The sequence below is a fragment of the Callospermophilus lateralis genome, chromosome 4 (assembly GCF_048772815.1).
Source record: "Callospermophilus lateralis isolate mCalLat2 chromosome 4, mCalLat2.hap1, whole genome shotgun sequence".
Classification (NCBI taxonomy): domain Eukaryota; kingdom Metazoa; phylum Chordata; class Mammalia; order Rodentia; family Sciuridae; genus Callospermophilus; species Callospermophilus lateralis.
Window position 1 is genome coordinate 13,861,128 of NC_135308.1, and position 22,054 is coordinate 13,883,181.

The window sequence follows — 22,054 nt, forward strand, 5'->3', positions numbered from 1 at the left end:
GTGTGTACACAGTCTCCCCAATGCACGGATGCGCATGTATACGCTCACACACATGCACTCACACACAGAAACCAGGGACCAGATCAAGGCAGATGGCCGCAAAGAGCCCTATAGGGCACACCGCCACCCGGTGCAACCACTTCTTCTTTCCGCTGCTCCCAGGCTCAGGCCTCCCCGCTCCGCCCCCGCGCGCGCCCCCGCCACCCGCCGCAGTCCGCATCCACCCAGCCTCGGCAGCCCTCGGTTGCAGCTAAGGGTTCCGCGCAGCGCTCCCGAGCCAGCTCGCGGGAGCGAGCAGGGGAGGGGACCGCAGCCGGCGCCCCAGGGCAGGACGAGTCCGCTGCGCCTAGTGGGCAGGCGGCCTGAGCTGCGGTAGCTCGAGGTGACAGCCCGCCCGGGTGGCACAACCTGCAGGGAGCGGTGGGGCGCCGGAGGGGGGTAGCTGGAGGGAGAACCTGCAGGCGGCATGGCGGGGCTTCGGGCCAGGCGGGGCCCTGGGCCTGGGCTGCTGGCGCTGTCCACGCTGGGCTTCTGCCTAATGCTGCAAGTCAGTGCCAAGAGGCCCCCCAAGACGCCCCCCTGCCCACCCAGCTGCTCCTGCACCAGGGACACCGCCTTCTGTGTGGATTCTAAGGCAGTGCCCAGGAATCTGCCCTCCGAGGTCATCTCCCTGTGAGTGTCCACCTGTCCTTGGGGGTGGGGATGGGAGCAGGAGGGCAAGGACCAGTTCTCTGGAAGTGGATGGGGGAAACCCTGCTTTGCTCTTTAGAGTGTAAAGATCAGGAGGACCCCAGGGGTCCGCAGGGCTGGGGCTTCCAGGCCCAGCGGTACAGAGCTCTGCAGTCTTGCAGCCTCAGCAGCCATGGATGAAGAAAGCAGGAGTTTATGGTCAAGGGTGAATCATCACCACCACCAGTAGCAGTGGGACCTACTGTGTGCAGGGCTTTAGACTTGGTGGAAGGGGTATTTAGATGAGCACGTAGGCCCCTGACTGTGGTGTTACACCAAAGATGTCAGCAGGGGGAGGGATAACAAATGAGAGTGCCCTGGGGTACCCTGGCACGCCACCAGGCCAGCTGCTGTGCACCCAGCTGGGCCAGCCTCACTTGCAGCAACTGGCCCCAAGGCTCCCCCCGCCTCTCTTGCCTGTGCCACTGGAGAAGCTGCCAGTCCTTGAGAGCAGGATGCCAGGCCCCTCCCCCACCACAGCACCCCATCCCTCCACAGCACCAGCACTGTGGGTGTTTGGATGATGAGGATGGTGCAGGTAATGGAACCTTCTCTTGGCTGAGAGCGAAGGTGAACCTAGGGTCACCCGTGCTCCTGAAGGTAGTGGGGGAGGAGCGTGGAGAAGGAGGGCAGTGAGTTTGGGAGGTAAAGGGAAGGACAGATGCAGGTGATGGGAGCAGGGCCAATGAGAACAGAAGCCACTGCTCTATCCACCTTCATGGGCCCTGCAGACTCACCACAGTAATGACTTAAGTGTCCCCTACAGGACCCTCGTGAATGCTGCCTTCTCAGAGATCCAGGATGGAGCCTTCTCTCACCTGCCGCTGCTGCAGTTCTTGTATGGACAGGGCCTGGCGGAAGGGCGGGCGGGGGCACAGTAGAAGAGGACAGATGCTGGGCTGGGATGAGGGAGAGTGGGCAGTGCAGCCTTTGGAGATGAGGATACAGGTGTCCTTTTGCTCCTGTAGGATAGGCCACAAAACGTGGAGCAGTCTGGGGTCATGAGTCAGAGCAGCAGGTGGGAAGGAGAACTAAGTCAGGCTGAAGCCAAGAAAGTGGGGTTTGGGGCAGGGACTTGGCTCCTCGGGAGTCCTGAGGGAACCAGGTGAAATAGCTTGAGCCAATGCCAGAGTGGACACTGGGGGTCGGCCTCTTAGAGACAGGGATTTGGGGTTCGAAGAAAGAGATTGAAGCTGAAAGAGAGCAAAGACAGAACAGCTGTCTTCAAGGCCTGGAGCGGGCTGGGATGAGGGTGAGGAGCCAAGGAGGAGAGGTCTCGAGGGCAGCCCAGGAGTCAGGTTGGCAGGAGAACTCTGCCCCTCTACCATTTTTAGGAGTAAATGGGAACCAGGGAGCTTCTGGATTCAGAACAGGCTCCCACCTGGTCTTGCCATGCGGGTAATTCAGGGGTCCTCTGCTAGGCTCCTGAGGTATAGGGGGCAGGCTGCCAGATCTTGGGGGAAGCCCAGGGGTGAGACAGAGGGCTAGGGCAGCAGGCACACCCCTAGAGGCCCTAATTCCCTCTTTGTCTCCCCAGGTTACTCAATTCCAACAAGTTTACGCTGATCGGAGACAACGCCTTCACAGGACTGTCACACCTGCAGTACCTGTGTGTGGGAGGAAAAGGGGTGATGGGAAAGCAGAAGGAAGGAGGGAGCCCAGCCTGGGTGGGCTGGGAGGGGAGGTGGAACAAGAAGATTGGAGGGGGTGGAAGGCCAGAGCCCTTGAATTCTCTGAGCAGAGGGTCATTTCCATGCCTGCACCACTCAGCCTGATGCCCTATTGCTACAGGCTTTACGACACTGAACTCAGTGGAAGCCTGTCTCAGCTGGGATCTGGGTTAGGATGAGGGAAGTCACTGCCCCCAGGGGGTGGGGAGATGTCTGGACTCCTGACCAGCAGCTGAGGCCATTTCTCATTTTTTACAGTTTCATTGAGAACAATGACATCTGGGCACTGTCCAAGTTTACCTTCAGGGGACTCAAGTCCTTGACACACCTGTGAGTACCCCCATATGCACACACTCACTGGCCAAAGCCCTGCATCTCTCTGTCCTTTGGCCTCTGTCATTATTTTCAGATGACCCAGAGGTCTCTTTTGCAGCTCATTGGCCAACAATAACCTGCAGACGCTGCCCAGAGACATCTTTCGGCCCTTGGACATCCTGAGTGACTTGTAAGGCCCAAGTCCAAACTCTTCTGAGGATGCCACAGAGGGAGCACCCCTGGAGGGAGTGGTGTGGGAGTCAGAATTGGTCACAAGGTCTTGAGAGGCTGGGAGTGCTTGGGTTCTGGGGGCTGAGGAGTGAGGCTGAGTTAGATGTAGACAGCAGCCTTCCAAATTGGGGTTCCTCAAGTCACCTGTGGGCCCTTTCAAAATGCACAAGAGACACTCGGAGTGTATGTTTCAAAAATGTGTGTGTGTGTTTCAGTACTTGGAATTGTACCCAGGGCCTCATGCAGGCTAGGCATGTGCTCTGAGTTATATCCTCAGGCCCCCAAAATATGCTTTTAAAATGTCTGTTTGGTTTAAGTCTACATTTAAATCCTATGGCATAGCCACAATCATTTATCATTATTTATAACAAAAAAAAAAAAAGAAAAGAAAAGCCCTGAATTGCGGGTGGGCTGGAGGAATAGAAATGGGACATGCATTGTGCAGGTTGTCCACTGCACATGGCACCTGGCCAAGGAGGACAGCGGAGCTGCAACAGCCTACACTCCTCCAGCCAAGCTTGTGCACACGGGGCTGCATCCTCCCCAGGGAGCCTCTCTCTCTCTCTCTACCTGGTGCAAAGCAGCCTGTGAGCAACCCCAAGTAGCCTTGACAAGACCTGCTTCTGAAAGCCTACAGGGCAGGGTAGGCAGAGCAGCTCAGAGCCCGTCCCCTCTGTGCTCTCCTGCCCTGCTCTCATGATCCAGGGACCTGCGGGGCAACGCACTCAATTGTGACTGCAAGGTGAAGTGGCTGGTGGAGTGGCTGTCACACACCAACACCACCGTGGCTCCCATCTACTGCGCCAGCCCACCCCGCTTCCAGGAGCACAAGGTGCAGGACCTGCCACTGCGGGAATTTGACTGCATCACCACTGGTAGGAGGCAGGCCCCTGGCCCCACCTGAGCGGCCCACCCCACCCTGCAATATCCACCCAGTGGCCGCTACCTTCCTCCTCTGGTGCTGAGCCCACACCTCTTGTCCCTGCAGATTTTGTGCTCTACCAGACCCTGTCCTTCCCAGCAGTGTCAGCTGAGCCCTTCCTTTACTCCAGCGACCTCTATCTGGCTCTGGCCCAGCCTGGCGCCAGTGCCTGCACCATCCTGAAGTGGGATTATGTGGAAAGGCAGCTCCGAGACTATGACAGAATCCCAGGTACCTGTGCCTGACCAGGCTGTGCCGGCCCCAGCTGGGGTAACATGCATTTGAGTTCCACTGCATTTGGGCAGGTAGAAGGGATAGATGACACATGATCTCTGACAGGGACATCTGTACAGGAGGCAGATGAGAAGAGGAGGCTTTAAACACAATGCTCTGTGCAATCAAGAAAGGCTTACAGAGGGGATACCCAAGCTGCCTCATTTTTAAATTTTTTTTAGTACTGGGGATGGACCCCACAGCCTCATGTATGTTAGGCAAGCACTCTTGAAGGATGGAGAGGACAGACAGAGGGAAAGAGGAGGAGGAGACAGGAGAGGCTGATGAGCTCAGCTTTGGAATCTGCTAAGTTGGAGCTGAGGTTTGAAGGCTGAGAGATACTTAGGAGAAGAAAAAAAGAAAAAAAAAAAGGAAGGGTGCTGTGGCAGGAAACCCTGTGTACAATGTCAAGAAGGTGTGCAACAGATTTGTACGTGAGTGTGTGTCTGAGATCCTGCATCAGCTTCTTCAGGGAAAGGTGGGGTCTGGATGAGGAGGAGAGTGGATGAAGCCGGGATGGTGAGGTGGAGACGAGGGGCCCCACACCAGGTGAGCTTTGTGCCTGAGAAGGGCTCTGACAGAGCTGGTTGTGCATACAGCACACATGGCATTCATCCCTGCACATAAAAGCCCTTCCAAAGGTGGGAGAATGTGCTTTCATGCACCACTATCTAAACATCAAGGGGTCCTTTTGGTGCGCCTAGGGTTTCTCACCCTCCCAACTGGCCACTTGCCAATGAGCCACAGTTTTCTTCTATGTAAAATGAGCAAAACAATAGAGTCCTTTTCTGTGTGATTAACGGAGGTAATATGTGTTTACATTTAGGGCAAGTGATTACACGCAGTAATAATTCAGAAATTGACATGTGGTTAAATACTCGATCAATATCTAGGGACACCTATTTTGTGCTCAGTGTTGGCTTGTATTTGAACCTTGAGGGCAAGGGTGGAGCAAGGGCAATACTAAAGCTGACAATTGGCTGTGGACAATCAGAAATGAGCAAGCCCTGAGCCCTGGGTGGATGATTCCAGGAGGGTGGCAGCATTGGCCCGGAGTTGTGGGGACTGGTCTTCCTTGATGAGCAAGATGGAGTGGGAGCTGCGGGGTCCACCTGACACTGCCTGACCTCGCCTCCCTCTGTCCTGACAGCCCCCTCAGCTGTACACTGCAAGCCAATGGTGGTGGACAGCCAGCTGTATGTGGTTGTGGCCCAGCTGTTTGGTGGCTCTTACATTTACCACTGGGATCCCAACACCACCCGTTTCACCAAGCTGCAGGACATAGATCCCCAGCGAGTGCGCAAGCCCAATGACCTGGAGGCCTTCCGCATTGATGGGGACTGGTACTTCGCTGTAGCTGACAGCTCCAAGGCAGGTGCCACCAGCCTCTACCGTTGGAACCAGAATGGCTTCTACTCCCACCAGGCCCTGCATGCCTGGCACCGGGACACTGACCTAGAGTTTGTGGACGGCGAGGGCAAGCCACGGCTGATTGTGTCTAGCAGCTCCCAGGCACCTGTCATCTACCAATGGAGTCGTACTCAGAAGCAGTTTGTGGCCCAGGGAGAAGTGACCCAGGTGCCTGATGCCCAGGCTGTAAAACACTTTCGTGCCGGCCGCGACAGCTACCTGTGCCTCAGCCGCTACATTGGTGACTCCAAGATCCTGCGCTGGGAGGGCACCCGCTTCTCTGAGGTGCAGGCCCTGCCCTCCCGTGGCTCGCTGGCCCTGCAGCCTTTCTTGGTGGGCGGCCGCCGCTACCTGGCACTGGGCAGCGACTTCTCCTTCACCCAGATCTACCAGTGGGACGATGGAAGACAGAAGTTTGTGCGGTTCCAGGAGCTGGCTGTGCAGGCCCCCCGGGCCTTCTGCTACATGCCTGCTGGGGATGCTCAGCTGCTCCTGGCCCCCAGCTTCAAGGGACAAACACTGGTGTACCGACACGTTGTGGTGGATCTCAGTGCCTAGAGGGGTGCCCAGGCCTCCAGGTTCCTTAGGGTGGCGCTAGAGGCTGGGTGGGGGCCTCTATGAGCAGTACATGTGCCTGTGAAGTCACATGCGGCCAACCTGCTTTTGTGCCCTTAAACACACACACACACACACACACATACACACACTCGTGAGCCCAGGCACATATCCATGGACTAGCCCAGGGGAGCCTTTCCTTGTCAATGTAGTCAGCATGAGCACCTGTGTATTCACCAGGCACCCCAGCACCCAGGTCCTCTAGTATGTGTGCACATGTGCTCCCCCACCCATAGGCCACACCCCCTTTCTCATGCACATGATTGGTGGGTGGGGCATGTGGAGGAGGAGAACACCCTCTTGTTCTTCTGCTTAGCCTTCCCGTGGGTGCTCCAGGTGTTTGTTTACCTGCTCCAACTCCGTGTTGCCACCCTGGCCATAGCCGTCACTCTTCCAGGTGCATCCACCCATGCTGGGCCCCTTCTGCATGCACACGTGGACACCGGCAGACACACTTGGTCACATACTCCCACTTCCATATATACACATGTCCAGGCGCGTGTGCACATATGCGGACTCACGCTGCCCGAGGGACTCACCTCTGTTCCTTCCTTGGCACTCTTCTTAGAGGGGCCCACGTCACTGCTCCTCCTCTGCTCACCCAAGTGTGCCCACCTTGAGGCTGGAAAGGAAAAGAATGGTGGCGAGCCCGTGATTCTGGTGTGGCCTCCTGAGGATGAAGCTCCTCTGCCCCAAAGCAATAACAGCAGCAGCGGCAGTCACCCTGGGTTCTTCCCAGTGCCATCTACCCTCGTCCTGGAGTTTCCTTCTGTGACCTGAAGGCCAGCTCACCTGGGGACTGGAAACCGCTGAGATGAAAGTTTTGTTTCTGCTTTTTCCTCTGTAGCTGTTGCTTCCTCAGGCTCGGATCACGCTCCGCTCTCCCCATCTTTGGAATGTGGATCTGTACTGCGATTGCTCCTTGGGGAGTGTAAGAGCTGGCTGAGCCAGAGAAGCTGGGGCACCTGAGCCACCTGTGCAAGTGCCAGGAATGGATCCTGGCTTTGAGCATCTCGGGGCCCTGGCACCCCTCCACTCACACAGGCAGACCCCAGGACCACTGCCTCTTGGTGGAGGCGAGCAGTGGGTGTGTGAGGGGCCTGCTCAGGGTGCCTGGGAGCCAAGCTTCTGCTGCCCTCTGCCGTGCACTGGGAACAGAGCTCTGTGAGCGAGGCTGGTGGAGGTGGGGAGTGTCCAGATTGCTGGGACTCCTTGTGGCAGGATGCCCGGGGCAATTGGGGGCAATGGTATGATTCACTTGCTTCAAATAAAAAGTTCCACCCCATTGCCAGCTCTCAGATGTCATCAAGGTGTTTCATTGGGAACAGAGCCAGGGCTGGGCTATCTGTCCCTGCTTCACCCAGGAGTCTGCATTGGCTTCCAGACCCTCTCTCTCCTGGATCCCCTCCCTCAGAGAAGTGGACCCCCAAGGTCAGCTGGTGCTAGGGTCAGGAGTTCATGGCCATGACACTCAGGTGCTGGGCCAAGGTGACGAATCTCCTCCACCTGGGCTGACTCACAGCCAATGTTCCTTCCTGGAGATTATAGGCTTGGGACTCACTGAGACTTGAGTGTGTCCCTCTGTCAGAGGTCAGACATATGATGGCAAAGAGTAGCTCAGCAGTCTGTCCGTCTCACCACCCGCTGCCCCCAACTCCTCTATGAGCAATGTCCTTTATCGCCACCCTCCACCCTGCGTGAAGCATCCTGGAGTCCTGGTAACATCACTCTCTTATTATTTAATCACCAAATCTCCTCTCCATGCTTTGTCCCCAAGAATCTTCAGATGGGCACCACTTGTTTTCCTTTCTCGGCTACCACCTTTGTCAAGCCAGCCCTCCTCAATGCTGTCGCAGGCCCTTACACGCCTCCCTGCCCACCCACTTCTCGCATCCTCAGTCCAGCCCCCTAAAGCATCCTTCCGTCATGTCATGCCCGGACCAAGAACCTTCCGTGACGCCCTGTTCTGGTGACATTGAGGTCCTCTGGGACCTCGTCCTGACTGACACACCCAGGGCTCTGAGGGCAGTCAGTGCTTCTCTCCATGTCTGAGAATGGAGTCGGAGAGCGCATGACAAAGCGGGAGTAAGGGACGAGTTAGATGGGGCTAGGCTGGAAGTGACGCTGAGGGCACCAGGAAGATGGGGGTCTTGAAGACAGCACACTGGGTATGGCAAAATGGTGGTGGTGAATGACAGGGCCCCCCTTCTCCTTGTCACCTCCTTACCACTTACGGTCTTTAGTGAATGGATGCCTTTTGCTGCCTTGTGTGGGTCCTTGTCAGGATAACAGACAGGAGGGGATAGAACCTGGGGGAGACAATATCTCCTCGGGCAGGGGGTACCAAGCTGTGTCACCCTGGATAGGCCACTTCCCTTCTGCAGGACCTCTTTAGCTCCTTTGATCTCTTATGTGTCACATATTTCACAAATGTGTCACAGGTCATCCACCCGCTAACTGATCACTCCAGGGAATACTTGTGGACACGGGGGATGGACACCAGGTCTGGAGCTCCCAGAGCTCCCAGATAGCAGGGAACCATGCAACTGCAGATGTCCGGCAGAACGTCCCCTGGGTTCTGCCATCAGGATCCCACATGTGTGAATTTGGACTCCGTCCCTCTGCTTGGTGTGAGATTTCAAGCAAGTCAACTGGCTTCCCTGAGCAACTTCTCCTTTTGCAAAGCAGATGAGAAAACTTCCAACCAAGTGCAGGGGCACATGCCTGTAATCCCAGTGACTCAGGAGGCTGGGGCAGGAGGCTTTGGTCAAGGTCAAGGCCAGTCTTAGCAACTTAGCAAGACTGTCTCAAAATAAAATAAAAAATAAAAAGGGCTGGGCTGTATTTACTACTCAGTAGTAGAGTGCCCCTGGGCTCAAACCATGCAACAAAAAGCTGGGCATTCAGGGACCAGGGGAGAGAAATATCTCCCATCCTTGGGGGAGTATGGGACGAGGTATGGGGAGACTTACTTTTTGGAATCCTGATGTGGCCATTTGACATTGTTACTAGCTGAGCAAAAGCAGCTGGTAACACTCAGCCATGTGACTTTGCCTATGTGTCTCAGTCTCCTCATCTATAAAATAGGTATAATCATGATATATACCTGACAGGGTCATCTATGATAAAATTTAAATGCATTATATATATTAAGATATATAAGGCTCTTTGAATAGAGTATGTGGCACTAATTGTGATCTGTATTGGTCTGTGGGAATGTATGAGATACACAGGGGACTCCGAGAGGCATGCTTTGTGTGATAGGCAATATATCTTTGGAGAAAACCCCTGCACCCTACATCTGACCTTTGACTTCAGATGCCCAGCTACCCTGCTCCTGGCCACATCCACTATGGATGACTGGTCTGGGTTTCTACCTCCTCAAACCTCATTCATGTGCTCTTGGCTAAGCAGGCACCCTAGAGTTCCCAAACCTCATTGTCTCGGGATTGCCTGTCCTGCTTTTCCAAATGGGAAATGGGCCCTTAGCCTGTGCCTGGGAGAGGTTGCCAGGGACAGTGAGTCGAGTCTTCCAGACGCGTTGACATTGCGTTGCCCAGCTGAAAGGTAAACATCACTTGTGACAGCCGCTCTCTCCAGGGGAGAGCTCCCCCAAAGATGGGAGACATTTCTCTCCCTTGGTCCCTGAATGCCCAGCTTTTTGCTGCATGGCTGCTTGGTCACCTGCCCTGGGGCTCATTCATGTGTCCAGAGAGCTGCTTAGCAACCCAGTTTAACTGGGTGACTGTGTCAATAGCTCAGGACCAAAGGCCACAGAAATCAGAGTCCTGGAGATCCCCCAAGCACAAACATTGGGACCAGGAGTCGATATGTAAGAGATCATCCCAGCTAGGTGGACGTAGATGGGCCAGGAGAGCTGTTCTTAGTGGATGAGCTCAGGCGTGGGGCTCCCGAAGGCAGCCAGTGGGGAAGATGTACCAAAGGACCTGGATTCGCATGTGCCTCCTGAGGAATGGATGTCCCTTCCCTACTGTTTCCCAGCTGATTCCCTTTACCATCAATCACATCCTACCTCCTTCAAGGAGACCAGGGATACTTTTCTCCTAAGAACCATGTCTGTGCCTCTAGCTGGATGGTGGCTGGGACCTTCCTGATGGGATCCCTGGTGTTTCTTGTTCCTCCAGCATGGGATGGGGCTGGGGTGGGTGAACATGAGGAAGGCATCCGCCTTGGGAGAGTTTCTCCTGTGGGCTGGTTTCACTACTGGCTCTCACACTCAGCAATACCAATAAAATTGATGATAATAATTAAGACCATATAATCACTGTGTGTTTATTTATCCCCCAAAAGCCTCCTTTCCCTGACTCCCATCATTACCTACCCCATCCTTTTCATAGGTGGTGGGTGTTAACTATGGCTCTAATAAAAAGTGGTATGTGTTTCTGCTCCCTGGCCCCGGGGCAGCTCTGCTCTCACCCTCTCCTCAGCACAGCACAGGGGGACACTGTTCTCCCCAATTTCAGAAGAAGCGGCTGAGGCAAGAAGCAGGTATTATCACAAAGAATGAAATCCCTCATGGGAAGGTGTAAAGGCAGCAAACGCTGCCTTCTTTTTAGAATCTTCTCCCTTCTTCCAAATGTCCTCCTCTTTCCCAGAGGAACTTCTCCAGTTCCCTGTCCCCCGCCCCGGGTCACTCACAGCTGGCCACTGCTGATCCCTCCGAAGACTAACCAGGCCATATAATTAGCATTAGCCAGTAGCAAACACCACTGGGTGACAGTGGCCAAATGACTTCACCAAGCATATTTCCTAGATGGTAAAGGGGATCTTTGCAAAAATTAAGACTTCATGGACATAAAAGCAGTACAAAACCGCAAGCGTGGATGCTGTGGCGTTCCTAGGGATATCTGCATTCCTGACTCAGAGGAACAGATGGAATTTCAAACTTCTAGTGAAGAAGGTACATTAAAGTCGTGTGTGAGCCGTGGAAAGGTGCCCCAGAGAGAAGTGGATCCTTGGGGGGTGACTCCCTCAGATTCGCGGTGCTTACTGACTTCGGTCTACAGTGGTGTAACACTGGAACTTGCTTGCGCTCAACCAAGTTTGCTGCCAGCTTGTGCCTGGGCTTTCAGGGTGGACCCCATCCATTTCATGCCCTCTCCCATTTTACAGAGGGGAAAAATGAGGCGAGAAGGAAGTACATTGGGAAAAGCTAGTGAAGAGCCGTGAGAACTCTGGAGGCCAGGTTTTCTTTGTCTCTCCCCCTTTCTGTGGCACCTTTCCACCGCCTAATCTTCCCAACTGGAGAGCTGCTCTACCCTGCGGCCCCACCCTCGAGTCCGGCTGAGCATCGCCCTTTAAGGGGCCGGCCTCTCACCTCCCTGACCTGGCTCCGCCCCTCCGGGGCCGCACTGCGCCTGCGCCGCGCGCCGGAGCCCAGGGGTTGGGCAGGACCCAGTTCCGTGCAACTTTCAAGTGAGTTGCAAACTCCGCCCCGGAGGCCGGTGCCGACTGCTTGCCGCGCTGGGACCGCGGCGACCCGCAAGAGCGTAGACCCAGACCCGGCACCCGGGCCGGGGACCAGCAGCGGCGCCCAGCAAGGGCCGAACACCGGGTTCTCGGCGACTGAGCTGGTCCGAGCCGCAACTGCAGCGCCGCGCGGCTGGGCGGAGGAGCGCGCCCGCGGTGCCCGCTCCCAGCCGCTTCCTCCCTGCCCACCCGCCACCCAGCCCGCTGGTCTCCGGGTTCTCCTGGGTCTCCGCACCGCCGGGTCGGAGTCAGTGGGCGGCGGGCCCCACTTTGCCAGGGGACAGCGGGACCGACCCTCGGGTTCCTGCACCACCTCTGAGCCCTCCCGTCCTAGCCCCCGCGTGAGCGCCTTCCAGGGCGTCTTTTGGGGGCCCTCCCCTCGTCCCCAAGGCTGTCAGGATGGTGTCCTGGATGATCTGTCGCCTGGTGGTGTGAGTATGGCCACTCTCAGACTCCTTCTTTCCCCGGGTGTCAGCCTGCCCCTGGGGTGGAAGCCGGGAACGTCTGGTGGAGACGGAACTTCCAGAGCTTCCTCACACCTCCCCCCACACACACACACCGCAAAGGTTAACGGACCTGCAGGCCTGCACCTGGGCACCTGGGCACCTGGGCACCGCGTCCTTGACCCACTCCTCCCCAGAATCCTTGACCCAAAGCAACCCTACCCACATGCTCGCAAACACATTCTGCAGACAGATGCCTGGGGCTGAGGGCCACAGGCAGATCCCAGCCAGGGCAGAAGCAAGGTAATAGGCACACTGAGGGTGGGGAATCCAAGGGCCTGCTTGCCATATGAACAGTCATGTGACTCACCAACCTTGCCTCAGCCTCCTCACTCAGTCTTACCCTTAACCTCTGAGTACTCCAGCGCCTGGCTCAAATATCCCTGTCTGCAGCCTGGCAGTGCCAGGTCTGGTGGCTCTGGGCCTGATTGCATATCCAGGGGAGGGGACAGCCTGATGCTCTCACCCACCTTGTCTGGTAGCTGTGTTCTCTCTCCATCATGTACCCATGGGCCACAGGTGCAGGCCTGGGCAGGCTTGGGATGTTTGTAAACAGCAGGGTGGAGAGGTGGCCTCCAGGGCACTGACTCAGGCACTGCGGGTTGTGCAAGCCAAGCGGGAAAAACAGGGCTGGTCCTGCCCCTAGCACCCCAGTAGGGGGAGGCAGCCACCTGTCAGGGTACAGGGGGAGCATGCTGCCCCTCACACTCCCCTGGCTGCTCTTCCAGACTGGTGTTTGGGATGCTGTATCCAGCTTATGCGTCCTACAAGGCCGTGAAGACCAAGAACATTCGTGAATATGTGAGCATGAGAGGTGGCAGGAGGGCTTAGCTAAGGTGGGGTGGGATGACATCCCTAAGGGGGATTGGGGGGTGTGGTGGGGCTTATTGAGGTGTGGAGGGTCTGAGCTGGCCTGCCGCTTTTCCCGGGGCCCACTAGTGTTGCACATCCTGAGTGGAGTGGCGAAGGAAGGAATGGGCCTATTGAAGGGGTGTGGAAGGAGGGCAGGCCATTGGGTGTCTGTGGAAGTGCCAGTGGGTGAAATGCACTGGGGTGGGCACAGGAATGAGTGGCAGCTTCGCAGAGGCTCCTGTCTAGTCAGGCTTGGGGGAATGCAACAATGCAGTGGGACAGGCTCTCTGGAATCTCTGGGCTGGGCCAGCCAGGGGCGGTGTTGGCACCACAGGCTCTGAGGCTGACCTCTGTGCTCTGTGTCCCACAGGTTCGGTGGATGATGTACTGGATCATCTTTGCAATCTTCATGGCAGCCGAGACCTTCACAGACATCTTTATCTCCTGGTCTGGGCACAGGGGTTAGTGGGCCACAGGGCAGGGGTGTCCTACCCTTGGCCTGGCTGCTGGGCTCATCTTGCCCCTCTGTGCTCTGGCAGGTTCCCTTTCTATTATGAGATCAAGATGGCCTTTGTTCTGTGGCTGCTTTCGCCCTACACGAAGGGGGCCAGCCTACTTTACCGAAAGTTCGTCCACCCGTCCCTGTCCCGTCATGAGAAGGTACCCTGGGGGAGGTAGAGAGGGAGACCTAGTGGTGGGTGTGGAGAGAGAGAGAACCCCGAACCCCGCTTCAGGATGCAGCGACACCTGGGTTCCAACACCAGGGCTGCTGCTGTTTGACTTTGGGACCCTGACAAGGCCTGGCTTCCTTGTCTGCCGGGCTGACCAAATGGGTGCAGTGAATGACCAGTGGTGTGAAGTGCCAGCTGGAAGTTGGCTTGTGGATGGGGAATGGTCCCTCATTGAGGTGTGTGTGGGGGGGTGAATGGGTGGGAAACCCCACTCTTAGTGCAGTCTGGGCCTTTGTGGCTCTGCATACTGGGTCAGGGTGGCCGGAAGGTATGACAATCACTGGTGGCTTAGTCTGTGGAGGCAGAGAGACTCCTCTGGCTGTCCTCCTGAGCTCTCCTCCCCCGGCTCTGCAGGAGATCGACACGTACATTGTTCAGGCCAAAGAGCGCAGCTATGAGACAGTGCTCAACCTCGGGAAGCGCAGCCTCAACATTGCTGCATCCGCTGCTGTACAGGCTGCCACCAAGGTGCTGTGGGCCCCAGCCCCCTGCCCCCTGCCCCACCCCATCCAGCTTTCTGCCACTGAGGCGAGAGGTGGCAGTTAGGGCTAGGGCTAGGATGCCAGGACAGGTGAGGAGATGCAGGAGCAGAGCTGGAAGCGCAGACCTTCCTGGCTGAAGGAGCAGGAATGGCTGCTCCTGTGCCTGTGGCCTTAGTTTCCTGTTTCTGCCAAGTGGCCAGGGACTAAAGGCTGCTGAGTTGCTTTCAGTTCCGAGCCCTGTGCCCCAGGGATTAGCTGCAGGGTGGCCCTTCACATCCTTGGGTGACTTCCCTACTGAAGCCCCTTCCCCCCAGAGCCCCCACCTTTGCAGGTGACGCAGTGCCTCCTCCTCCCTCACAGAGTCAGGGCGCACTGGCCGGTCGCCTGCGGAGCTTTTCCATGCAGGACCTGCGCTCCATCCCCGACACCCCTGCCCCTACCTACCAGGACCCCCTCTACCTGGAAGACCAGGTACCCTGCCGGAGGCCACCCATTGGTGAGTAAACAGAGGGACTGGGAGTCATTCGAGAGTGATGGCCTCCCCAGGGCTAGGGACTTCTGGCTTGGTCCCAGGCCTTCAGACTGTGTAAATGGCCAGGCTTGTTTCCCCCTCTCTACAGGGTACCGGGCAGGGGGCCTGCAGGACAGTGACACAGAGGAGGGGGGTTGGTCGGATACCGAGGTAGTCCCCCAGCCACCAGCGCGGCCCCGGGAGAAGCCTCTGAGCCGAAGCCAGAGCCTGCGTGTGGTCAAGAGGAAGCCACTGGCCAGGGAGGTCAGTGGCAAGGGGAGTGTAAGGGTGGTGGGTGGGCCACACTGCAGCCCACACCTCCCACAGTATACCTGCTTTCTCCCCAGGGCACCTCACGCTCCCTGAAGGTCCGAACGCGGAAAAAGACTGTGCCCTCAGACATGGACAGCTAGGGTCTGCGGAGTCAGCCCAGTCTTACCTCAGGCCCTGCAGGTGCCGGGCTATGTGCAGGGCTCCTTTGGCTGCACACTGGCTGGCCTGCACCGGCTACCTGGGTCCCACCCCTCCTGGCTCCTGCGTTTGCCTTAGAGCCAGGGCAGAGGCTGTGCGTCCTGCTGTGGACGCACTCACAGTGCCAGAGCTGGCTGGGCCCAGGGTTCTATTTATTGCCTTCCTCCGCCCTCTGCCTTCTCAGGTATGGGACCAGAGCCCCGCAAAACCGCTACAGATGAAATCAAAAGCCCACCAGCTGTTCATTCCTCCTGTCCTCCAAAGTACTTGACAGCCTGCTCCAGGTCCCGGGTGTGTGCCCTTGCTGTGTGTTTTGTGTTGTGAATGAGGTCAGGCTTGTGAATGTTTTGATAAATAAATACTAAAGGTGTTCTGCTTCTCTTGATTATCTCCCACCCCTCCCTCCACACTCTAAGTCATAGAGGGGCAGGCACGGCCAAGGTCAAGGCCAAGGCCGAGGGCACACAGTGCCAGATGAGACCCTATTGACAAGTAGTCATGAGGTGTCACTGCTGTCATGAATGAGCTCTGGAGTCTCTGAGTCCTGGGTGACAGCGAGACCTAAAGAGGTCTGAAAAGAGGAGCCCAGGATTGGGCCTGGCCAGGAAGCTACAACCATGGAGGAGCCAGTGGGAGTGAAGGTGTGGAGGGGCAGTGGGCAGCGAGGGGGATGTTGGAGGTAGTCCTAGGTCCTGAGCTTGGGGTGGGGGTGGTCCCACATCACCTCTCAGTAGCTCCCCAGCCACTGAGTTCCATCAACAGGTTACCTCAGGGGTAGCTTGCATTCTGAGAAGTGGCCACCAGAGGGCAGCAGCTGCCGGGATCTGGGCTGCCCCCAGCTTCCAGGTCAAGGAGGGCGGGGCTGGGAGCCTGGCCAGAGCCTCGCCCTGCCGGGGCCTGGCTGCTGGCGGCTGTCCGCAGAGACGATGCAGAGCTCCAGCGGGGCCTCCTCCGACGGCCCTCCCTGCTACTTGTGGTCGCTGGTCTGTGGCCCGCCATCCCCGGAGCTTCCACTGCTCTCTTGAGACCAGGCTCTTTGGCTGGGCTGGCTCTATGCCACCCGCTCTGATCCCTGGGACAGCCCTCCTGGTGTCACCACTGTGACACCCCCTGTCCACCCCACGCCTGCTCTTCCTTTCTGCTTTTGAGTAAGCAAAGAGGTGGGTGAGAGTGCTGGATGAGGGGCAGGGGAAAGGGCTGAGAACTTGGATGGCCTGAGAGGAGGAGGATTAACTCTTGGTGTGGGATTATCTGGGTTTTATTTGGGAGAAAGCACTTAATCTCCTGGGGTGCTTTAACTCCTCGCATGTGGGTGCTCAGTGGCTTCCTATGTGGCCTTACCTGGCACCACAGTGTTGTCTAACCTCATTAATTCATTCCAAAAATCTGTACTGAGCCTCTACCAGGGACCAGCCATATTGCTAGATTTCATAGGGATGCAAAGACTAAGGTCACACAGCTAGAGTGTGGCTACGGCACAACAGACGCTGCTTCAAGCCCCCGACATATTAATTTAATCTTCGCCCTCTCAGAAGGTTGGAATTATTGTTATCTCCATTCCACAAATAGGGGGGAGAAAAAGCACAGAGAGGACAAGTGATTTGCCCAAGGTCACACAGCTAGTAAGTGACAGAATTAGACTTTGAGGCAGGCTGTCTGGCTCCAGAGTCGATGTACTTAATCACTATGCAGTACCCAAGTAAATGAGCTGTTCCTTGCCTGGGAGGCAGGGAGAAGGAGACTAACGTGTATGGAACGTTTTGCATGCCTGACCTTGCACTGGGAATTTCACAGGGATGGTTTCTTTGAATGCTTCCAGCCACCCTGTCGGGTAGGGGCTGTACCCATTTTACAGATGAAAAATGGGGAGTCTGAGAGCTGCAGCGGGTGGTCCACAGTGGTGCTGCTGGGAGCTGGGGGCCAAGCCTCCTGCTGCAGGAGTCTCAGAGGCAGAAGTGGAGGCAGCCTCCGCATACCCAAACCCAAAGAGCAAATGGTGAAGGGGCCAAGGAATCAGGGGATCAGGAGAAGGGGGCAGGGGGAGGCCGAAGTGCAGACATTTCAGGGGCTGGGGCTTCACCTGCCTGCTCCCAGGACAGTGCTCCTCCCAGTGGGCAGGTCACACGGGCCCTCCGCAGACCTGGTGAAGGAAGCTTTCTGTGTTCCACTTGGTCCCGGCTCTGCACAGCCAGCCGGTGCCCACTGTCCCCTGGAGTGCCCTGTCTCCCCAGCCCACTGTCCCCTGCCTGCTTGGGGAGCGCTCCACAGGCACACCCTTCCTTGCCTTGCTTGCTCCTCTGGACCTCTTGCCTTTCTGTTCTTGCATGTACTTTTCTTTTCCCCTTGAGCACATTGTATTTTCTCCCCTACTGTGTTGTAACTTCATGAAGAATAGACATCTTACTGTTGTATCCCAGCCCAGAACAAGTGGTTTAACCAAAGTGAAATATTTTTGTGAGTGTGTGATTCAGTGGGGAAGTGTTGTTTATTGTCTGACTTCTGCACTCAAGTATCACCTCTTCCATGAAGCCCCCTGATTTTTCCCAGGGCAGGATTAGAAACATCTTATAATTTGTTAACCTGTTCTTCTCCCTAGTAGTCACCCTACAGCCCCAGCATAGGGCCTGACGGCTAAGCAGCCTGACAGAGTATTACTAGAAGAACAAATGCAGTAAGTGACCATAAGCTCTTCCAGGGCAGGAGTGGCCTTGTGCTTTGGTCTTTGTGTCCTATGTCACCTTGGGGCTCACCAGGGTCTCCATGACATAGGTCCACGGATGGCTGACTCTAGTTGTATGGGTTATACAACATCCTGGGGTCAGAGGGGAAGGAGTGAGAAGTCCAAGTTCTAGGGCATTCCTGGTCAGCCATATGCATGACACCAAGGCTCGGGGCACTGAGTATCAGTTGGGCTTCCCTCAGAGCCCAGATGCCCCTCTGAGAACCACCCATCACGGCCACCCCTGGATGGGTCCCTGTTCCACCCTTCAGCCCTTGGCCTGGGCTCTCGGGGGAGGGTAGTCAGTACTGTCACCTGCCCACACCCCCAGTCTGCTTGCCACCAGTGTGCCTGGCAGGGTCGGGGCTGGGAAGGGACCTGAAGCCACCAAGGGCAGCCCCCTTAGCATCCTGCCCCTCTGCTGGGTCCTGCCCTGGCTGCTGCCAGGGCCCATCCCTTTCCTCCCAGTTCCTGGGGGCAGGTGGCCCTGGATTCTGTTCTCCTCTGCTCCCTCTGCCCCACCTCCCTCCACCCCTTGGCCCTTCCAGGTAGTTCTTCTACCTCCTGCCTCAGCCCACCCTGTCCCTCTGGCCTGTGGCACCTCTGTGTCCTGGTCCCCTTTCCTGCTCCATGTCACAGCTCACTGGCCCACTCGCTGTGTCTTAGCAGCCACTGCAGCAATCTCAGCCTCTACACCCAGGCAGCCCCCCTCCCAGGTTGAGCAGGGGAGTCCTGGTGGGCACCGTCCTCCACCGGGGGATAGAGGGGACGGACGAGCACTCAGCCTCTGTGCCCATCCCCCACTGGCACCAGGGCCTGGGGGACCCAGGAGCTGGGGAGGAGGTCAAAACCTGGGCAGAAGGAGGATGCCTGCTGCCGGGGGTCCTGGGCTCCAGAGCTGGTGTCGCTGGGCATGAAGGTCCTGAGCCCTGGGGCAGAATGGAGGTTCATTTGGGGGGTGGGTGTTGGAGGAAGGAGGAGGGCCCCAGAAGAGGAATTAGGTCAAGGATGTGGGTGGGTGGGTGAGAGGGGGGTGGCATCTGCCACTGAGCTTCCTCCTGGCTCCCAGAGCATCTCCACACTTCCCTTCCCCTTCCCCTCCCCCCAGGTCCTGGGAGAATTCTCCCGCAGCCCCCTCCCCCGGGCCCCCCACCCCAGACACTGCCACAGGGGTGGGGGGTGGGGGGCCGGCCTCAGCTGTCTGAAGGATGGAGGGGCTGGGGAAGCAGGGCTAGGTGCCCAGACGGCCGCGTGTGTGGGAGGGGATGTCCTCAGATGCCCTCCACCCGGCAGTCCCCGCTCTGACGTGGGTGCCCCCCCTCTCCCCGCCCGGATTAGTGGCAGCTTGGCCTGACTCTCCGGGGCTCCTTCCCCCGCCCTGCCTGCTGCCCACCCCTGGGCAGGGGGCTGCTCCACCCGAGGGGCACTGTGCTTGCCCAGGTAAGGGGCTCTGGGGTGGCAAGAGGGCAGCTGGCTGAGGCGCTGCGGTGGCTCTCAGCAGCAGTGTGTGTGTCAGCGTGACCGTCAGTGCGCGAGGGGTCGGTGTGGGCTGGGGCTGGGCCCACGGGTGTCTGGGGGAGCTGGTCAGCTTGCCGAGGTCCACGGTGCATGTGCTGGGTCGCTCTCCTTCTGTGTGTGAGTCCTTTGTGTGGCTCCCCAGCTCTGCTCCATCCTCAGGCTCAGGGCAGGCAGGCACAAGGACTGTGGCCTGTGGCATGGACTCTGAGGCAGGATGGGGAACTGGGTGGGGGTGGGAAAAGGGGTCCTTCCCCCAGCCCCACTCCCATCAGCCCCTGGGCATGCCAGGAGCTGGCTCGAGAGCCCTGGTCCAGTCCAAGGACTCTGACCTGACAAGACAGACATGGCCTCTGGGGGTGGGGAGGGGGCGTATCTGTTCTGATCCCCCAGGACAGTCCCATCCCCTTTGGGGATGAGAGCCCAAGCCAACAAGCCCTCAGGGCTCTGGACAGCCCAAGCTCCCACTCTGGACTCTTCCAGGCCCCAAGCCACAGCTCTCTCCCCCGGGTTCTCCCACAAGCCTCCGCTTCTGAGGAGGCAGGCCAGAGGGACAGACGGGGACCACAGGCACCCCAGCCCACCATTTCAACCTGGAGCCAATCTGGAAGCAGGAGGCCAAGTGCAGGGCCTTGGGTCCTAGTCCCTGTTAGACCCTCCGCCATCGACTCCCCTGGCACACTTAGGTCTGGCCGCCCCCAGGGGAGCTGGGGAAGGAGGGAGTGAGAATAACTCAGACATGTAAACAACCCCTACCAGCTTGCTCTGCCACAGAACCAGGGGTGGCAAGGGGCTGGGGAATCCATGCCGACATGGCCCAAGTCCTGTCTGGTGCCCTCATCCCGGATCCCCTCTCCCAAGGACCCTTCCTCTTCTCTGCAACTGGTGAAAGGCTCCCTGTCTCTGCTCCAGACTCTTAAGAAGAAGGTTCTGAGCTCCCCACGGCTCCCCTCTCCAGCCATGGTGGTGTTATAACCTAGGAGCAGGCTAGAGGCCTCGAGAACTCATCCCTTCCGTCGGACAGGGGAGTGGGATGGGGGTGTCCCTTCTGTTTCAGGGTGGGTGAAGGCAGGCTGAGGATGGCTTCCATAGGCAGGGGAGTCCAGGGGCAGGAGGTGGGTGCCGAAGGGGAAGGGAAGCGCCCGTTGGGCGTGTGGGTTTCTGTGTGTGTCTGAATCTGTCTGTGTGTGTTTGAATCTGTCTGTTTGTGTCTGTGCTCTGGAACCACCCCCGCAGAGGAGCCGGGATGCTTCCTCGGGTGGAGGGTGCCCTGTTTGCCCATTTCCTCTCCTACTCGCTCTCCCTCCCAGGAGCCACTCCCATAGGCTCCTCTCCAGCACCAGGCCTGGGAGCACTAGGAACACCGGGGATGCGGCTGACCCTACAAACCAGAGTGCCTGGTGTGATGGAGCCTCTCTGGTCCATCACTTCTCTGGGCACTTGGTGAAACCACGGCTCTTAGACTAGATGTCAGTCCCTCTCTGACTTCTAAGGACAGCACTTTGTGCCACTTGGGCCTTGGGAGGGGGCTTGGGTGGGGGACAGTGAAGAGTAGCTTGGCCAGGTGAGGATGAGGTAGAGCAACACCAACCAGAGGGGTGTGCCCACGTGCCAGAGCTGGAGAGGACCGGGAGAGAGTGGTCCAGCAGGCACAGGCCCTGCTGGCGTGGGTCGGAGCGCCCATCGCTGACCCGTGAGAACCCAACTGCCCCTGCCAGCTCTGGCACTGCCCCCTCCCAGCCGCCCCGCCCAAGCACCCCGGGGGGCACCCCGCCCCACCGTGGCCTGGTCCGGCCCCTCCCGCCCTTTGCTCCAGTTCCCGGGCTTGGCACCTATAGTGGGGGTGCTGCCCGCCTGCCAGGCTCCGGGGCCGGGCCCACGGGAGGGTGGGGCGGCTGGGAAGCTGGCACGCTGCCCCGGGGGAGCCTCTCTCGGCAGGCGCCCGGGTGCCGCGGGGGGGAGGGGGGAACAAAGGGCTCATTCTCCCCGTGCGCAGCCGGTGGCATCGCCGGGGCGTTGGCGGAAGCCCCCGGGGCTCAGGAGGGGGCAGGCCCAGGCGGGGCCGCCGAATCACGGGCTCCTGTTTCCCGCAGGGTGCTGGAGGAGGAAACCGGCGGAGCAGCTTCCCCACTCTCAGTTGCGCGTCTGGCGATGGCGATCAGAGGTCCTGCTGCGCTCTCCGCCGCGCTCTCCCTCCATTAGCCGCGCTGCGCGGTGCTGCGCCCTCACTGGTGCCTCTCTCCTGGGTCACGGGATCGGCCTCCCCTTCCAGGCACGACCCCCTTCCCCAGCCCCTCGACCTTCCCCCCAACTCGGCCATCTCCGAGCCGGGGCGCGCGTTCCCCCCGGCCCAGCTCCTTCTCTCCCTCCGGGGGCACCCGCTCCCTAGCCCCGGCCCGGCCCTCCCCAAGGCGCAGCACGGAGTCTCGGCGTCCCATGGCGCAACCCACGGCCTCGGCCCAGAAGCTGGTGCGGCCGATCCGCGCCGTGTGCCGCATCCTGCAGATCCCGGAGTCCGACCCCTCCAACCTGCGGCCCTAGAGCGCCCCCGCCGCCCGGGGGGAAAGAGAGCGCGAGCGCGCTGAGCAGAGAGCCGAGAACGCGTCTTCGCCCGT

At 58.3% G+C, this 22,054-nt stretch overlaps 3 protein-coding genes across 3 annotated transcripts; all 3 read left to right on the forward strand.

The window, feature by feature from the left end:
* Positions 1–466: 466 nt before the first annotated feature.
* Lgi3 (leucine rich repeat LGI family member 3) lies at positions 467–6,108 on the forward strand. Its single transcript, XM_076852309.1, has 8 exons — positions 467–672; positions 1,496–1,567; positions 2,267–2,338; positions 2,658–2,729; positions 2,833–2,904; positions 3,651–3,820; positions 3,934–4,098; positions 5,291–6,108. Exons 1-8 carry the CDS (start codon positions 467–469, stop codon positions 6,106–6,108), a joined length of 1,647 nt encoding a protein of 548 aa, XP_076708424.1.
* A 5,471-nt stretch (positions 6,109–11,579) lies between these two features.
* Positions 11,580–15,241, forward strand: Reep4 (receptor accessory protein 4). Its single transcript, XM_076852310.1, has 8 exons — positions 11,580–12,086; positions 12,887–12,959; positions 13,381–13,457; positions 13,550–13,670; positions 14,096–14,209; positions 14,584–14,719; positions 14,844–14,998; positions 15,082–15,241. Exons 1-8 carry the CDS (start codon positions 12,055–12,057, stop codon positions 15,145–15,147), a joined length of 774 nt encoding a protein of 257 aa, XP_076708425.1. The 5' UTR covers positions 11,580–12,054; the 3' UTR covers positions 15,148–15,241.
* Positions 15,242–19,267: 4,026 nt separating this feature from the next.
* Positions 19,268–22,003, forward strand: Hrurf (HR upstream open reading frame). Its single transcript, XM_076853610.1, has 2 exons — positions 19,268–19,364; positions 21,533–22,003. Exon 2 carries the CDS (start codon positions 21,876–21,878, stop codon positions 21,978–21,980), a length of 105 nt encoding a protein of 34 aa, XP_076709725.1. The 5' UTR covers positions 19,268–19,364; positions 21,533–21,875; the 3' UTR covers positions 21,981–22,003.
* Positions 22,004–22,054: the final 51 nt, after the last annotated feature.

What these genes read in the sequence shown, in the direction of transcription:
- Lgi3 (XM_076852309.1), top strand. Translation starts at nt 467, where the DNA reads ATGGCGGGGCTTCGGGCCAGGCGGGGCCCTGGGCCTGGGCTGCTGGCG. An exon ending in CTCAAGTCCTTGACACACCT is followed by an intron (nt 2,730 to 2,832) that starts GTGAGTACCCCC and finishes TCTCTTTTGCAG; the next exon opens with CTCATTGGCCAACAATAACC. An exon ending in ATTTGACTGCATCACCACTG is followed by an intron (nt 3,821 to 3,933) that starts GTAGGAGGCAGG and finishes TTGTCCCTGCAG; the next exon opens with ATTTTGTGCTCTACCAGACC.
- Reep4 (XM_076852310.1), top strand. Translation starts at nt 12,055, where the DNA reads ATGGTGTCCTGGATGATCTGTCGCCTGGTGGT. An exon ending in ACAGACATCTTTATCTCCTG is followed by an intron (nt 13,458 to 13,549) that starts GTCTGGGCACAG and finishes GTGCTCTGGCAG; the next exon opens with GTTCCCTTTCTATTATGAGA. An exon ending in CCCTGTCCCGTCATGAGAAG is followed by an intron (nt 13,671 to 14,095) that starts GTACCCTGGGGG and finishes CCGGCTCTGCAG; the next exon opens with GAGATCGACACGTACATTGT.
- Hrurf (XM_076853610.1), top strand. Translation starts at nt 21,876, where the DNA reads ATGGCGCAACCCACGGCCTCGGCCCAGAAGCTGGTGCGGCCGATCCGC.